At 39.8% G+C, this 15462-nt stretch overlaps 1 protein-coding gene across 1 annotated transcript in view; it reads left to right on the forward strand.

The window, feature by feature from the left end:
• The window catches only part of LYSMD1 (LysM domain containing 1), a 55738-nt gene extending 45840 nt beyond the window's left edge, over positions 1 to 9898 (forward strand). Inside the window, exon 3 of the mRNA XM_069218487.1 lies at positions 7001 to 9898. Coding sequence (XP_069074588.1) covers positions 7001 to 7178 — 178 coding nt within the window. The 3' untranslated portion in view covers positions 7179 to 9898. The remainder of the gene's footprint in view (positions 1 to 7000) is intronic.
• The last annotated feature ends 5564 nt before the right edge of the window (positions 9899 to 15462 follow it).

Here is a 15462-nt window from a genome sequence, read left to right on the forward strand (position 1 = left end):
AACGACTAGGAGTAGTTTGTGTTTTTAAGGGCCTTGTTTGTCATATTGCTGTAGGCTTGCTCGGCCTGACAATGTGTAATGCACTACGCCCTCTAGGGGCTAAATATATGGTTACACCACATTACTTTCGGCCATTCTATTTTCTTGTGGTTTTTCTTTAAAAAAAAAAAAAAAAAACATTTTTGCCCCTAAATCACCGTGTGGTGGTCCTAGGACAATGGGACCACTATCCAAACATTACGCATGCTGCACTCTTTCTGTCTAGGTCATCGCTGGGTCCTCTCACTAGGTTGGGTAGGACCCTAAAATAATAATATAAATAAATAATGGCAATATTTTAATTTTTTGCTGCAGATAGAGGAAGACGGTAAATGGAAGTGTTTTAGTTATATATGCAGGGCCACTGCAATTATGTGGCAAAAAAAGACTAAATTATGAAGCAGGGTTGACCAATTTATGTTGCAAGAAAAGTCCAGTTATGCATTTACAGCGCCAATACTTCTAACTCATACAAAAGCGAGACCTATTGCACTGCAAATCCTTGTTAGTTTAGCTTTGCTTTGATGGTTACTGCATTTTCTTTTAGGAAGTATATACCTGAGAGACTGACACAGATTACTCAAATGCATAAGCATTTACACCTGTAAATTAACAGATGTACATTTATGCATGCATAAGTAAAACACACAAGTACGTTTCCATTTGCTAGCCTTAATATAGACTTAACAGTATTTCGTGCCTACACACAGCTTTTAATAATTTGTTGTTGAAAGACCTCTTTTGGACCATATCAAAACTTGTAGTGGGCTTAGAGCCAGCCCCGTGATTACCTTTGGATGGCTATCTTGTCCCTCTCATTTGCTTGCTTCTTATTAAGCAACTTGGAAGAAATGCTGATGCCATGTTTGGGTCTATGGTTAGAATTGTGGAATGTTGGCCGGCTTTCCCGGAGTTATGTAGAGGAGTATTACAATGTTAGAAAAATTATGAATTTAGGAAAATGAGTTGCGTAGACGGATCAGGTGGGATAGTGATTCATGAGCTTGTTGATTTGGCATACAGCCTGTAAGTTTGCGCAACCAAGCTCAGTTCCAGTGTTTGCTTGAAATTTCGCTAAAGCTAAGTGGACTTCGGTCGCAAGGTTGGATTTAGTAACTGTAAAAAATGCTGATGTGTGAGCATTGGAAGCCGATGTCTGTCACGATAGTTAGCTTCTCACTTCTTACCACAGCAATCATGGTACATTCCAAATACTTGCCAGCCTCTCACACAGGCCTGCAATATGAGCTTCTCAAACTGACCTCAACTGGGAGCTTCTCAGTACTGACCAGTGCCAGTTTGCTTAAAGATTCAGTGTTTGCCTTTCGCATTCCATCACTAATTCCACTTCCTGGAACTGCCCACAGTATCAACTCAAGGCATACCACGGTGATGGCGAGCTCCATGCAACATCCAACAGTGCCAGCTTTAGTCACTGTTTACCAGAAAGTTAATTTGAATCGTCACCAATGGCAGTTTCTTACACTGCCCACTGATGCTAACAAATTACCATACCACCTTCGAGTGATTTTTTACAATGATCATTCGTTTGAGTCTGCTCCAATTTGTTTCATTCACTGCTCACACCCACAGGCTTCTCTTATTAATCCCCAGTGCCAGCCTTCTTCCGCTGCTCACCCTTATGAAATTCACACATTAGGCTCTGTTGCCAACTATTCACATCTCTGACTGGTGCCAGCAACTTACAGTACTGACAAAAGTTGGCTGGTCGTGCTGCTACTTAGGGCCTGGTTCTCAGACTGACTGACGGCCATGTTTTCAGACTGCTGCCCTGGGTCGTGTTCTCAGACTTGAAGAATCAGCAGAGTTTCAAGCGTTTTAACTACCCAGCAGTGATTTGGATATCAACATTGCAGTTAGAAAAAGATAAATGCGCTGAAGGGACACTGATATGGGTGCTCTTGAGCCATTTGCAAGCACTCAAAAGCTGATTAGCCTCACCTCTGAGCTACGGCTTTCAATTTACGACTCATTTCATGAAAGTTTATTAGAGTAGCGTGGTTAGCTTTATGGGTTCTTGAAAGTATATGACAAAAATGTAAAGCGTTTTAGTTCAGTGGAACTTCTGGCCTTTTCTAGCTGCAGCTTAACGTTTGCGCTGAAAGTTTTTTATTCAGATTTCCGCCCTAGCTTTGGTGGTGTGAGAGATGAAACATCATCTCCCTGGCAAGGTCGCCGGTTGTGAACTTTTGTTTGATTAGCATGGTGAAGCTATTACAGCCCTAAGGTCTAACTTTTAAGCTAGATTTTATGCATATAGTTTTAATTTGTAGAACTGTTGCTTGTGTGGTCTGGAGTGCATTGACCAACAATACTAATATTCTAATTCTTTTTGAGGATAGAACAGAGTCCCAGTATTAGTAGCGGTTCAGTAGACTGTTTTGTTTTGCTTCAAAGCACTGGCTGCTATCCAAGGTCATTTGAACAACTAAGACTCTGGGATCTTAGCCAATGTTGTGGTTTATTTCAGAAGTATGTATGCAAGAACAAAAAAGTATTATGTAATTTACATTACGTGTAAAGCTATGCAGTTATTGCGGGAAAGAAAAAGGTAGAGAGAGGCCAACTTAGCTCATTTTTTGAGGCTAGAGTTGGTCTGTTACTGGGACCTCAGTTTAGAGTATGTCTTGGTCAGGAAAGCAAATATTTATCCATTTCTTGATTTTTGATTTGACCAGAATCTAATTTTTGATAAGTAGACCAATTACATGTGTGTAAGTTGTCTTGTCGGATGGGGGAGTGAACCTAACCCTCTTTATAAACTCCAGTTGTTTGGAGTCTGCAGATGGGTGTGGGGAATGACCAAGGTGCCACTTGATGTATACTCAGGATAGTGCTTGGAATGATGCCAAAGGGATAAGGAGAATGCCTGCGCTTTCAGTAGCACAGTTTTTCTCTGATTTAAATGACGCATCTTAAGACAAGGGCCTGGGAGAATGTTTATTATTATTATTTTTTAATGAGTGTTTGAACCATTGTTATAGAGGACATTGAAAGATAAATCTTAGAGGATTTACCTGTGTACCTACAATTTCCAGGGTAAGAGGTTGGATTGTGTGATGGTCACTAAAGTGCGTCGCATCTCTGTGTGTTAATTGTTAATAAGATTTTTGGAAATATATTAGTAAGAACTAGGGTGGGTAGAGACTAGGTAGTATAGGGTTTTAGTTTCTTCCTGTGAAGCCAAAGAGTGAAAGTTTTTTTTTTTTTTTGTTTTTTTTTTAGATGTCATTTATTTCACCATTTGTATGTTTTTTTTATGTTGTTTGATTGTTTGGTATTGTGTGTATCACGTTATTTTATAATAATGATAAATGATCTTACAAATGATAACAAGATCTTCTTTCAGACGTGGATAAGTGATGAAGACTATGTACAAAACAAATTCAGTTTCTAGAGTATAGTGTCCAGAGTCCACAGTTTATCACTTATATACCAGTGAATACATTTACATGCATAATGTCTTCACCAGAATATTTATGCTCGATATAAAATGTATTTCAGGATGTTTGTTTTGGTTCACTAGCCTTGTATCTAGAATAAACATCAATGATGTAGTATTTACCCGGGATGAGAAACTTGATTGGGATCTGCTTATCCCCAGTAGAGTTATTTAGGCCGAGTCACAACAACAACAACCTCCAGCGTCTTCCAAGCCTTTTTGGTGGCGACCGTTCTAATTACTATATTTTTGTTTTGGGGGACAGGGGTGTTGTGTATCTTTTTTTTCTGTGCTGCTTGTCCAGCAGTCCTTTAAAATGAATCACAAAACTTATTTTGGCCAAAGAACAGACATTCTCTAAGGTCAACAAGAATAAAACATCTTCATTGATCAGCAGGCTGTCTTTCTTGCTTTATATGGTGTATGTATTTGTGTGTTGTCTTTTTGTGACATATTGGAGATGACCTTCGCGGGTGGGGAAAAGTTACATGATGTGCAACTGTGCCTAGCAGCACATCACATCCCTGGATGCACCCAAGGCATTTGACATTTTGTCGTCCTTTTCCCTGGCTTAGCTAAAGATATTGGTACTTTCTTTTTGTGTTATTAGGTTCTTGGAGTATCTGAATGTGTGACTTTCCATACTTAAGTTACACACCAGAATCCAGCATTCTGTGATATTCTATTCAGCAAGGCTATAGAGTTTTGGTAGTAGAGATGCAGTGTCCTGTGATTGGAGTATTTAATGTTTTGACATGGTGCATAAGATATGTGACTGATGTCTTTGATTGTGTGACATGGCTGCTCTCAAATACTTGCTTCTAAAATCACACAGGACTGTCTTTGGTAGTGAGGTTGTGAATCTTCCAGAGCAGAGCCATCCTGGTTCTGACCTCAGCATAGAACGTAAGCACAGTCTGTTCTATCGCCAGACTGTTTCTTTAAAAGCTGCTGCTAGTCCTGGACTGCTTGAGGAGAACCCAGCGGAGCTTCATGCTCCAAGCCTTGCTTTATCTCCCTGTTAACCTACTGTAGCTTAGTGTCTTCTGTGCGCTGTCTTAGGTTTTGGTAAAATAAAAAGAGGGTTGGGTGGGGTGTGTACCTATCTGAGAACAGCCCGGTGTTGAAGTGATGAAGCTGTTATTGCTCCAGAAAATGTTTTGTTCAGCAAGTGTCTTCAGGTGATGACGTTTTTTTAAGTGCGGCAGATATGTTCTGGTTTCTGTAGCAGTTAAAAGGTAGCGTTGTTGGATGACAGATCTCACTGTGGGGGGTAGAATACCATCGTAGAGAAATGGGTGGGAAAGAGGTCCTGTTGGGGCACGGGACTAGCCGATTGCAGACAGAGGACCTTAGTTAAACTTTAATGGATACAGAACATCAAAAATTGTCAGATGCATTGTTTGCTCTTTTTAAAGCGTATTGACTCTAATGTGAGTCGTAACCTGAACGCCGTAGCTTTACACTTTTAAAGTGTAAAGGACAGACCATTTGCAGATGATCCTCTTAGGTTTGGGAGTACTTTTAAAACAAATCATCAGGGGTCCAATGTACTGTGGGGCTGATTATTCTACAAATTCATACTGATGGAAATTCTTTGTGGTGAAGTGTACTGAAAGTATATGGTACCACTTTGCTTCTGCTTAATTTCACTTTCCGTACTTTTATATGTGGAAAAAGTTCTGCACATTTTCCCAGTGGTTCACAATTTCTATTTACCATCTGCAAAAGCGGATCACTGTGCCGTAGAGAGTGGCTATTTTTTATGTAATTGGTGGAAAAAGAGTGAGTAGAGCGCAGGGCAAGCCATATCAGTGTAAAAAGCAATTTGAAGTCAAAAACCTGCTCCAACCTTCTGTGTGTGTGATGGTACAGCAACTGGTGGTCTGGTCCTCCGCCAACGGTCTTTCTCCAGTTCTTTTTTTTTATTTCTTGCAGCACAGTAGGGTGGATCTTCAAACGGCATAATATAGAAGTATTTGACTGGAGGTTGGATACAGTCTTTAGTTTCCTCCCACCCATGCATATTCTGGCTTATGTTTAAGACTAGCCCTTTGCAAAAATGTTCTCTCTCCTGCATATTCTTGCATAATTCCAGAAACGTGCAAAATACGTTTTTTAATTTTTTTTTTTTTTTTTTTAACCATTTGGATAATGTGATACGTGGGTATTTTTTTCCCATGGGAGACTGGATTGAGTAGAAAGTATCCTCGTACCCATCTCCTGTCTAACTTTTGTGGCTTTTCCATACAAGGTAAATATTAGTGGAGAGAAATTAATCCTGACCCATCAAAATGTATGTTGCTGTACATGTAATTGTGTATTTTACAAAAAAGGCCTTCTATACCACCATGACCACCCATTCTTTGTGACGCGTTATTGATCAGAACCGGATATATAAGGCCTTTCCTGTTGGTCCTAGGCCATTGATTAGTTCCTGCCAATGGTCTGTCTGTCTGTACTAAAGTCGGCTGCTATTGTACTTGAATGGAAACATTTTATTAGTCTTTGGGCCCTTGTCTTGACATTGGTGGTGTGGGCGAGCAGTGAAGAATTTCTGCAAATGGTGGAGAGCAAATGAAACCCTGATACTATGACAGAAAAAAATTATACTTGATAAACTCTGTCTGGCCAAAAATATGTATTTTCAAAAATAGTGGTATATTGTTTACATGCAGGCGAACATTGCAGTTATGGTGGCACACAGGAAACCGTAAGGCCCTAGTGACTTTTGGGCCGAGGAAATAAAATCCTTTATGAAAATATTGGTCTAGTCTGGTTCTGTGATTTAGGAAATACTGACCTTTGTGGAAATGGATACCAGCAGGTAAAATATTTGTATGCCTTTGGCTGGCATCAGGGACTCCTTGGTCTTAAGAATTTCATATCCGCTTTGTATAAGACGTTGTATGCAGTGGGGGCAAAGATGCAACTAAAGAAAAAAAATTACATTCTGCAATACATTTTGCACACACTAACTATAAAAGTTTTTGATTAACAGCAAGGGTGGTGTTGCGCCATTTTGATTGGGACTTCCTCCTCACCCAGTGAATATAAAGGTCTTTACTTTAGAGACACATAAGACCATTCTCAAGTCCTCTTAATTTTGACAGAGCAGGGAAACAAAGAACAGGAGGCTGTTTTTGCCAGGGGAACAAAAAGTGGTCAAATGGGAAAGCTGGAATTGGAAATCTTTCTCCTGGTTGCACAATCAACAAGTTAACAATTGGGAGTCTATTTTTTGGGCCACATTGGCTTTTATCTAATTATGACCTGCTAAGTTATGTACACCACAAAGTAATAGTGGTTGTCACACAGCCAGAGTTTTATTGGTTTACTGTCTGGCTGACTGAATGATAGCCATGATGTAGAGTGTATAGCTTGGAGGCTTTCTAGCGAAAGTTTTTGCAGCACCTGAGAACAATGATATTTTTGCATGCTCAAAAGTGCCATAAGCTACAAGGTTTGACCCCATAAATTATTTTCTTCTCCCTGCAGAGGTATAGGAGAGACCACTGTCGGGTCTAGCAGCATGTCCAGCTTGCAGCGCCCTAGGACCAGCCACACAGTCTCTCCCCACACACAGCAGCGCTCCTTGTTGGGTCCTGTACCTCTGACGAGAACAACGTTAGCTGCTACTCTGAAGGACCGGGAGGATGAAATCTTTAAGCTCTGACAGGGGCACATTGATCCTGCAAAATTCCATCCCTATAGTAAGACTTTGAATGGAACATTTTAAAGCTCTGGTCGAAGCTGCCCATGCAAGAAGAACAAGGATGAGATGTTAAATTTCTTCACAAAGAAGGATCCCGTTAAAAAATGATCCCCTTCCATGCTCTTCCATATACACCAGCTAGCCATATGTCATTAATATCTGGTGATCCCAATGTGAATACGGAGAGCAGTGTGTGGTGGCGATGAGATCTGGAACCCTGCAAGCAAATCTGCTTTCCATCGTCTGGGAGGAGGATGGAGGATGGCGATCATTTTACAAGCCCTTGGCCCTGGACATCCAAGTCCAACAGGGCGGAAGAAGGAAGCAATGGGTCATGTATGCCTTTATCATCTACAGTCCTGTGTCCTCTCTGTTGTGACACAGAAGGGAACTGAGGAACAGGGAAGATGCAAAAGCTGGGACTGGAATACTGGGCTCCCTGATCCACATTTGACAAATTAACCAGTGATGAAGCTATATAACCCCAGTACTCTGAATAAAATTAATAAATAACACAAGTATAGTTTCATAAATATGATGAATTTATAACAAACCTCCTCCTGCTAGGACTGGGATAGTAATATATACCTAGGGAATCATTGGCTCTTTGACTGTTCATCTAAAGCTAGTCAGGAAGGAAGCTCAGGGTTCATCTCTCTTGGTGTTGAGGGACACTGTCCTGGTATTGAGAAGCTTAATCGACAGATAAAAGCTACTTGGTGCAGTGGATTGAGTGGCCTGTGGAAGGAGGGGAGACAGGATAGCCTAGTGCACTTACATACAGTACGTATTTCAGAGCATTTTCCTGTCCATTTCTGAGATGTTTTAAAATTAAAAGCAATAAAATTAGTTCACTGACTCACCAGTCGGAACACACATTTTCAAAGCCAATAGATCTAGCTTGAATTTTGATTACTGACTAAAACATTTTTTTTTTTTTTTAATCCTGCAGCAGCGCAAAACCTAAAAAGGATTGTTTTCTGATTACAGTCCATCTATGAGAGAAATAATTTGTGGTGATTTGGTGTACTTTTGAGATGTAAAGTAGTCCCTTGTGCATTTCAATGAATTTTACAGTGATGCCCTCTTCATTTCTGACCCAGTTGAAGTGTTGATGTTGTACATGCCTCCCACCCCCAGACAGTATGACACCACCTCCCCTGATTTTCAGTTCTCAATGGGCGGTGTGCAGATGGGTGACATTTTGGTAGATATTTCCTACTATGCACAATCCACTCGATGCTGGGTCCCCTATGGTGAAAGAAATTTGAAATATTAGGGATACGTTATCCAATGAGCTATCTTTCTGAAAGAATCATCCGATTATGGTCGGACTTGATGACCTAATGCACATCTGTTCACAACAAGCATTTGCAGTGCAATCTTGCATATTTCAAGCAAGTTAATTGTCATATTTTGACAACCGCGTCTATGAGCAAAAACAAAAGGAAAAATTAGTGGAAACTGAGACAAGATGACTTAACAAAATAAAAGAAAGTTAGTTTTAAACAACAAAACTTTTCAATTTTGTTTTTCCTGCTGGGCAAGTTTTTTTCCAGTCTCAAGCCTTTTATTTGCAGTGCACTAGAAGTTACAAGCAGCAAAAAATAGTACCTCGATCATGTCTGGATTAGCGGACAGGCACTAACTAAGTTTAAATCCATTAGTGCTTGATCTCTGCTCCACACAGAGGAATGGAAATTATGCCAGGCTTGCCTTGACGAATTACGGGGTTGTAAAGAAGAGTGCCATGCAAGCCAACAAATGGTGAGAGACAGGCGAGCTCCAAGCCCTTTACTGAACACAACAGTGTCTCGCATGCACTCGCAGGTTCGCCCCAAAAAATGCCAAGGGTAGTGAAAGTGACATCATGTACACTTTGACACCTGATTACATCACAGAGTTTCTTGTGTAAATGAGCCCAAGCGTGATGACAACTTCAACGTAAAAAGGAATGCCTAGTCACAGTGAATTTATCTTACAGAGGTAAGAAGCAAACAAACGAAGTGGACCACTTGCTCATAGCAAAACACACCTGTACCTACATCGTCCCCTAGGCTGGCTTAGAAAAGAAAACAGCCAAATCTTTGTGTGATAAATATAATTGACGTGACTTTGAAACAAACCAGCTTCCAACTGTCCTTTGTAGTAAATGACTGGAAAACAGCCACCACGATGACTTGTTCCTTCTAAATGAATTTCAGAGTTGTGCTTTGTTTCACACTGTCCTCTTGGTGATAATCCTGCATGCTTCAAATGTGAACTAGGCGTTTTGGACAGTAATGTTGGTGGTGTGCCCGTGTTCAATTGAAAGTTTAGGTTTACTTAACAGCGGTTTGCAAGAGTTTACAGCACTAACTGAAATATTTCTTACAGAATTATGTTTTTAAGCACAATTTAAATTTCACTACCAAATTTGCCATGGAAAACAAATAAAAGTACAGTTATATTGAATTACTATTTCAACAAACAGAACTTGGAACTGAATAATGAACGTGGTTACACGGTTTATTTATTATCATTTTTAAGTATTTATTTAGCACGATGACCTATGAGCTTAACTAAATTAATATGTTCCATCAGGATACATACCAAAAAAATTATAAAATGCCCTTGTCCCTGTGCTCTGCACTTTTTTTAATATTCTGCTTTGAGTGGTAAATAAAAGCATTTAGAATTCATTTTAATGGTTTACTAATTGGGTGGTTTTTTCACACAAACGTTTTGCGGTTCCTGTTTTTGATAACTGATGTCCTAATGATAAACCACTATTGTCAACTATGGATTGCTAAATTCAGACAAGCCATGGAAATGATCCCTTGTTTGGGATCGATATGGGGGATGTAGAAAACATTTGAAATTGCCTATTGTTTTTCACATAATTGTATGTACCTGTGACATAAAATTCACTGCCCAGCCAAATCTTACTCAGTTGCTGAAAATTCCTATAGCTGATTTTCGGTTTAGTTTAGGTAGTCATAGCTTACTGAGTAGACTCCATATTATTGAAAGAGTGCTTATTCATTTTGTTGACAATGCAGCATTTGGATTTTCTATAAGACAGATTGCATGCTGCATTCAGCAAGGCCGCGGTTTCATCTTCTTTTAAACATTGAGACAAAATCCCCTTGCCATTCTAAATGGGTGCATCAGCAGGTAACCCTGGTTTAGAAATGTATTCTAATGAATTATCAGTGTTTCGCCCGTACTATTTATAGGTTCGAGACCCTTCTTTAAAGGAATAGTAAGCCGTTCTGGATCATCTCCTAGTCTTATAGGGAGTCTGTTTCAAATATAGTTTCTTTTGAGGGATCCTTATCATTGATCAAGACTCCTTAGACTTCCGCATCTTGAAGTCCTGCACTGTCATTTTCTTCTCTTTTCTTAAAGGCATCGATATAGTCCTCTGGATTAGGTTTTTTCCCCCTCCTCCCTGTTGAAATCCAAAATCTGATTTTGATTGTAAACGTCTGCATTTCAGTACTTCATCACTCTTCCAGAGCAGATAGTCTATCTGTTGCTATTCTGTGTTCTTTAGTTAGACATGCTTAGTGTGTGTACTAGTCATACAAATGTTCTGTTTTCGTTTTACCACCGCGCCTTACCATCTTTTTCATCCGTCTTAAGAACTTTTCTTTTTAGGGGACTTGCTATCTGACTCTAGTGATGTTAAGAGGATCTGATTGTCATTTTAATATTCATCTCTCGATTAAATCTTCTCACAAAGCATGTGATGTTCTGACTTGGACCGCTAGTCATGCTGCGTAGGATTGAGTGCTTAAGTGCGACTCTTGAAATTCAGAAGATGCAGGATAGGGAAAGCAAACTGCTCTGTCATGTGTACTAAAGCTGAAAACTGCTCTGGCAGAATATAACAAATGCTGAAAACAGTTTACATATACTCAAGTCATTTCTACACATTAAAATAACCAAAAAGTAAGGGTCCTGGAAATTTTGATATGTTAAAGCAACAGTAAAGCTTGAGTTAATTAATTTACTTTTCGATGTTGTCTAAGGAGAGCGTTCATAAACTGTTGGTTATTTACCCTGACCATAAAATTCCAGTTATCAAGCAGAGAATTCTGCTACTGGTTTATATGCTTTGATACTTTCTTGGTGACAGAAAGGATATTCAATACAGTATGGGATGACTTTCAGTGTGTAGGATTATTTAGAATTTGGTGCGAGTTTGCAAAGAAAATCATGGAAGGCTTTAATTAACAGATGTAGAAAGAAGATAATGCCTTTAACCTGTCCAGGAGCTCAGGAACTCAAATTATATCTTTTTAAAAAAAAAAAAAAAAAGCTCATGTTTGTGAAGTGAACAACACTTCCAGCTCATAGCACAAATCTTTTGAGAAGTTGTAGTACGTGTTTGAAAATATGAAGTCGGAAACATCAACTCCTATTTAGTTATTTTATTTGTTTGCTTTTTTTGTTGCCATCGTATAACCTGAGCCTTGCCAATTATGTATTTGAATATCGAACAAATAAATATTGTCTAGCATAAAATCTTGTTTACACAAAATCCCATTCGGTGCTTTTTTGTTTAGCTAAAACAGAGTGATATTTTGTAAATAGTATTGTGGATTCAGTGTTTATGTCGGGTGATATTCTAACAAGGATATTGTGGTGCCAAACCATTTCACCCATATCCCCATTCATTGCTATCCAACAACCACATCAAAAAAATGTTTTCTGGTAAAAGAGAATTTGTTGAAAAACGTTAAGTATCATGAACTTCGAGCCAGATGCAATCAAGGCAATATTTCTGAACATTCCAGGTCAAGGATGCGATTTCCGTATTAATCAGGAAGTCTGAAGGTGCGTGCATATATATGACTTTAAGAAGGGCTATCATGATGGCAGTGAAGCAACCTCCATCGTGCATTGCTGTTCTGTCCCCACTCGGAATATCATTTGATTATGAGGCACTACAAAACAAAACCGTTTGAAACGATAATGAAAAGATATAAAGAGGTCCAATTATGGACTTATTTGACTTGCCATACATTGGTAGGTTTAGTAAAAAAAAAGTGAGAGATCCGAGTGAATTCGCCTAAAATGTCTTTTAAATTAAATCTGTTTAATAATAATTTCGCTGGAGACCATGTCCAGTCCGTGTCAAAGGGTGACTAAAGAGGGGATGGCATATAAGCTAGAATACCAATTGCTCATTACTCCAAAACTACATGCTGCCTACTTGGAAGTAGTACTCTGCATGCGGAAGAATTGCGCCCTGTTTAAAGGTGCATACATGCCCCCTTTCCAACACAAGAAATGTAGGTGATTGAAGCCTGTAAGTGCCAGTAAAACTGTAGATGGTAGGTCCCAGAAGGGACTTTTCTGACAGTCTACCTGTATGCATGCATGGATCACTAGCCGCTTAGAACGCTGTTGGTCTGAGTGTACACATGCATATGAATTTCTTGAAAACATGTAAGCACTTCAAAAGTGTTTTCAGTCAGAAACGGATTTGTTCAGGTTAGTTCATGTTTGAATGCAAACGGTGACTATGAGCATTTACACATGTTTCATCGTTAACTAGCAATTGTTTTCTGACTAAAACATTTTTAAAATGCTTATATATATTTTTTAATATCTTGATTTTAATAATACCTACATCAATTAATTTTGGGTGCATTACAGTATGCTTCAAGTAAGCATTATTGTTTCACCTCAAAACCCTTCACTGGCTCCCTATAAACAAGAGAATCACATTCAAGATCCTCATCCACGCACACATCCCTCCACAAGACCGGCCCAACATACCTCAATGAGAGAGTGAACTTTCACATTCCCACCCGCAACCTCCGATCAGCCAACCTCGCCCTAGCCACAGTCCCCTGCATCCAACGCACCACCACAGGAGGCAGGCAAAACCTGGAACTCCCTCCCCACCCACCTCCGCAAAACCAAAGACCTCCTGCTCTTCGGAAAAAACCTCAAAACAGGGCTGTTTGAACATTGACCCTCCTGCTACCCCCCCCCCCCCTCCCCCAAGCGCCTTGAGGCCCTCATGGGTGAGTAGCGCGCTATATAAAAAAAATTGATTGATTGATTTCTTGGTTAATCTATTATCCTGATAGGAGTAACCACCTTTTTTTATAGGTATGTTGCTCAAGATGCTTATGGCCAGTGACAAAAAAATGATGGCTAGTGATCATATGAGTTAACCACTGTTCTAGAGTATGAAACAGACTACTTATCTAGGACATGAAAAGGAAACCATGCCTTGCAGGAACGATACAATCAACATGCAAGGATGACATATATAAGTAACACAGGCTGTAAGTGGGTAAGAGAGAATGGTCTCTGAACTTTTATCAACACATCTTTGTACACAAATGCAGGACTCCAAGGTTAACATGAAAAATGTTACTCATGCCCCTCCTTCATTCTTACACAATATCTAAAAACAAGTGGTAACCCTGTTCCTTGCCTTTCCAACTCGCATTCCTAGAGTCAACCTGCATAACACCGTTTCAGCATTACATGGGAAAACCTGTTGAACTTTGCAACCTCATCCTGTTTACATGGCCTAACCTCTAACTTAAAATAGGAAAACAAATCTATTGTGCCTTCCCCCAAAACTTCTCTTCTTGTTTCTTTCAGCTTCCCTGTCTTCAGTCTGCAAGGATAACAAACATTTTAAAACAAGCATTGGCAATGACAATAGATCGGGCTAATTAATGCACTGTCAAGCTAGATTGAAAAATCCATATAGGTTAATGACTGTCTCCTCACACCTCTGTTGCTACCATTAAAAACAACATAAAAGTATCTAGCTATCTAAGACACTTTAATATCATTACAATGTCATGCCTCTGAAAGTTCAACCTCGGGAAGGTAGATAAATGAACAAAATAATGACAGCTATGTGGAGGGCAAGCACTTTTTTTCTTGAGGAAGCACACATCTGCCCAATCAAAATGGGTATTTCTGTCTTCCAGCATATGGGCGGAGGCAAAGCCCCTCTACTGGTGTTTCTCACATAATTGCCTGGCGATGGCTGCGCTGTTAAGCCAGACCATAAAAATTGAGCTCTCTCTAACATCTTCATCACCATCTTCAGCTCCCTATTTGTAGACTTCCCTAGCCACATCACGAACTCCTGCAAACCCAAAATCAGTTAAAACGATATAAAAGAGACTGGCAAAAATACCATATTGTCATTAATTTGTGTCATTCCCTTTGTATATTCCTGAATATTACCTAGAGAGGAAATAGAAATAAAAGGCACTGCATAAAGAAATTCACATACAAATATATGTAAGCAATTACACTAAATGCTAAAAAACACTCAGCCATGTGAAAACGAGGAGATCCACTCTAATTATTTGTCCCACTAAAACCCAAAGGCGACTCCCAATACCCCAGTGAACAAGCCATGAAAACTTCACAGCTCCCAAATCTTATATTACAATAGAATTTCTCATCCCCTCTGATCCCTCTCAACTTTCCGCTGCAGCGTTTGATTTGTGCAGGTGGTTGCGGGTGATGGCCACAGTCACTCATTGTTAGGCTAGAACTTATTTTTCGACATCAGACCTTGACCCAGAGCAAGAGAAAGGCAGAAAAGTGAGAAAGGAGGAAGAGAAAGATAGGAAAACAATGTTAAATGGAGAAAGTGAGAATGAAAAAGAACCTGCCAGAGATCAATAAAGAGAGGAAGAGTAGTGCGGTGGAAGAAAGGAACTTGAGATCGAATCAAGGGCAAGTGCTCTTGGGATTTGGCAAACCTCACTTTTGACAGTGGCAGTCTGGGCCCCTTTGAAAACCTAAGCAGAAATTAAGCCCTGACAAAGTGCCCTCACGATTTAGTACTGTAGATAATGGTAGTGGCTCAAAATACCCAGGACAACTGCTGAATTTTCATTATCCGAGCCTGCGGAACACTTGTACACAGATAGAAATAGTCGCAGGCTTGCTTCATCGCAGCAACGGATTTCCTATATAAGAGCTGCTTCTTCTTTCGCCTGGCTCTGTGATGTATACTGCTCTACACAGAGCTGTTCCCCATAGCTTCCATGTCCTTGATCCTCAGGAGATCTAGTAGATGGTCCGTACTGGAAGCATTAGCCTCTAGGTGCAGGAAACCATAGGATGTCTTAACTAGAACCGGTGAATCTTTCCTGGGTGTTTGTTTTTTCATTCTTTCTACTGTCTTCAGTACATGTAGGTTGTGTTCGTTCTTTGCGGAACTCCACACTAGGTGATAATGCAGGTAGTATTACAGGGGCCA

This window comes from Pleurodeles waltl, chromosome 12, assembly GCF_031143425.1.
Source record: "Pleurodeles waltl isolate 20211129_DDA chromosome 12, aPleWal1.hap1.20221129, whole genome shotgun sequence".
In the NCBI taxonomy this organism is placed as follows: Eukaryota; Metazoa; Chordata; class Amphibia; order Caudata; family Salamandridae; genus Pleurodeles; species Pleurodeles waltl.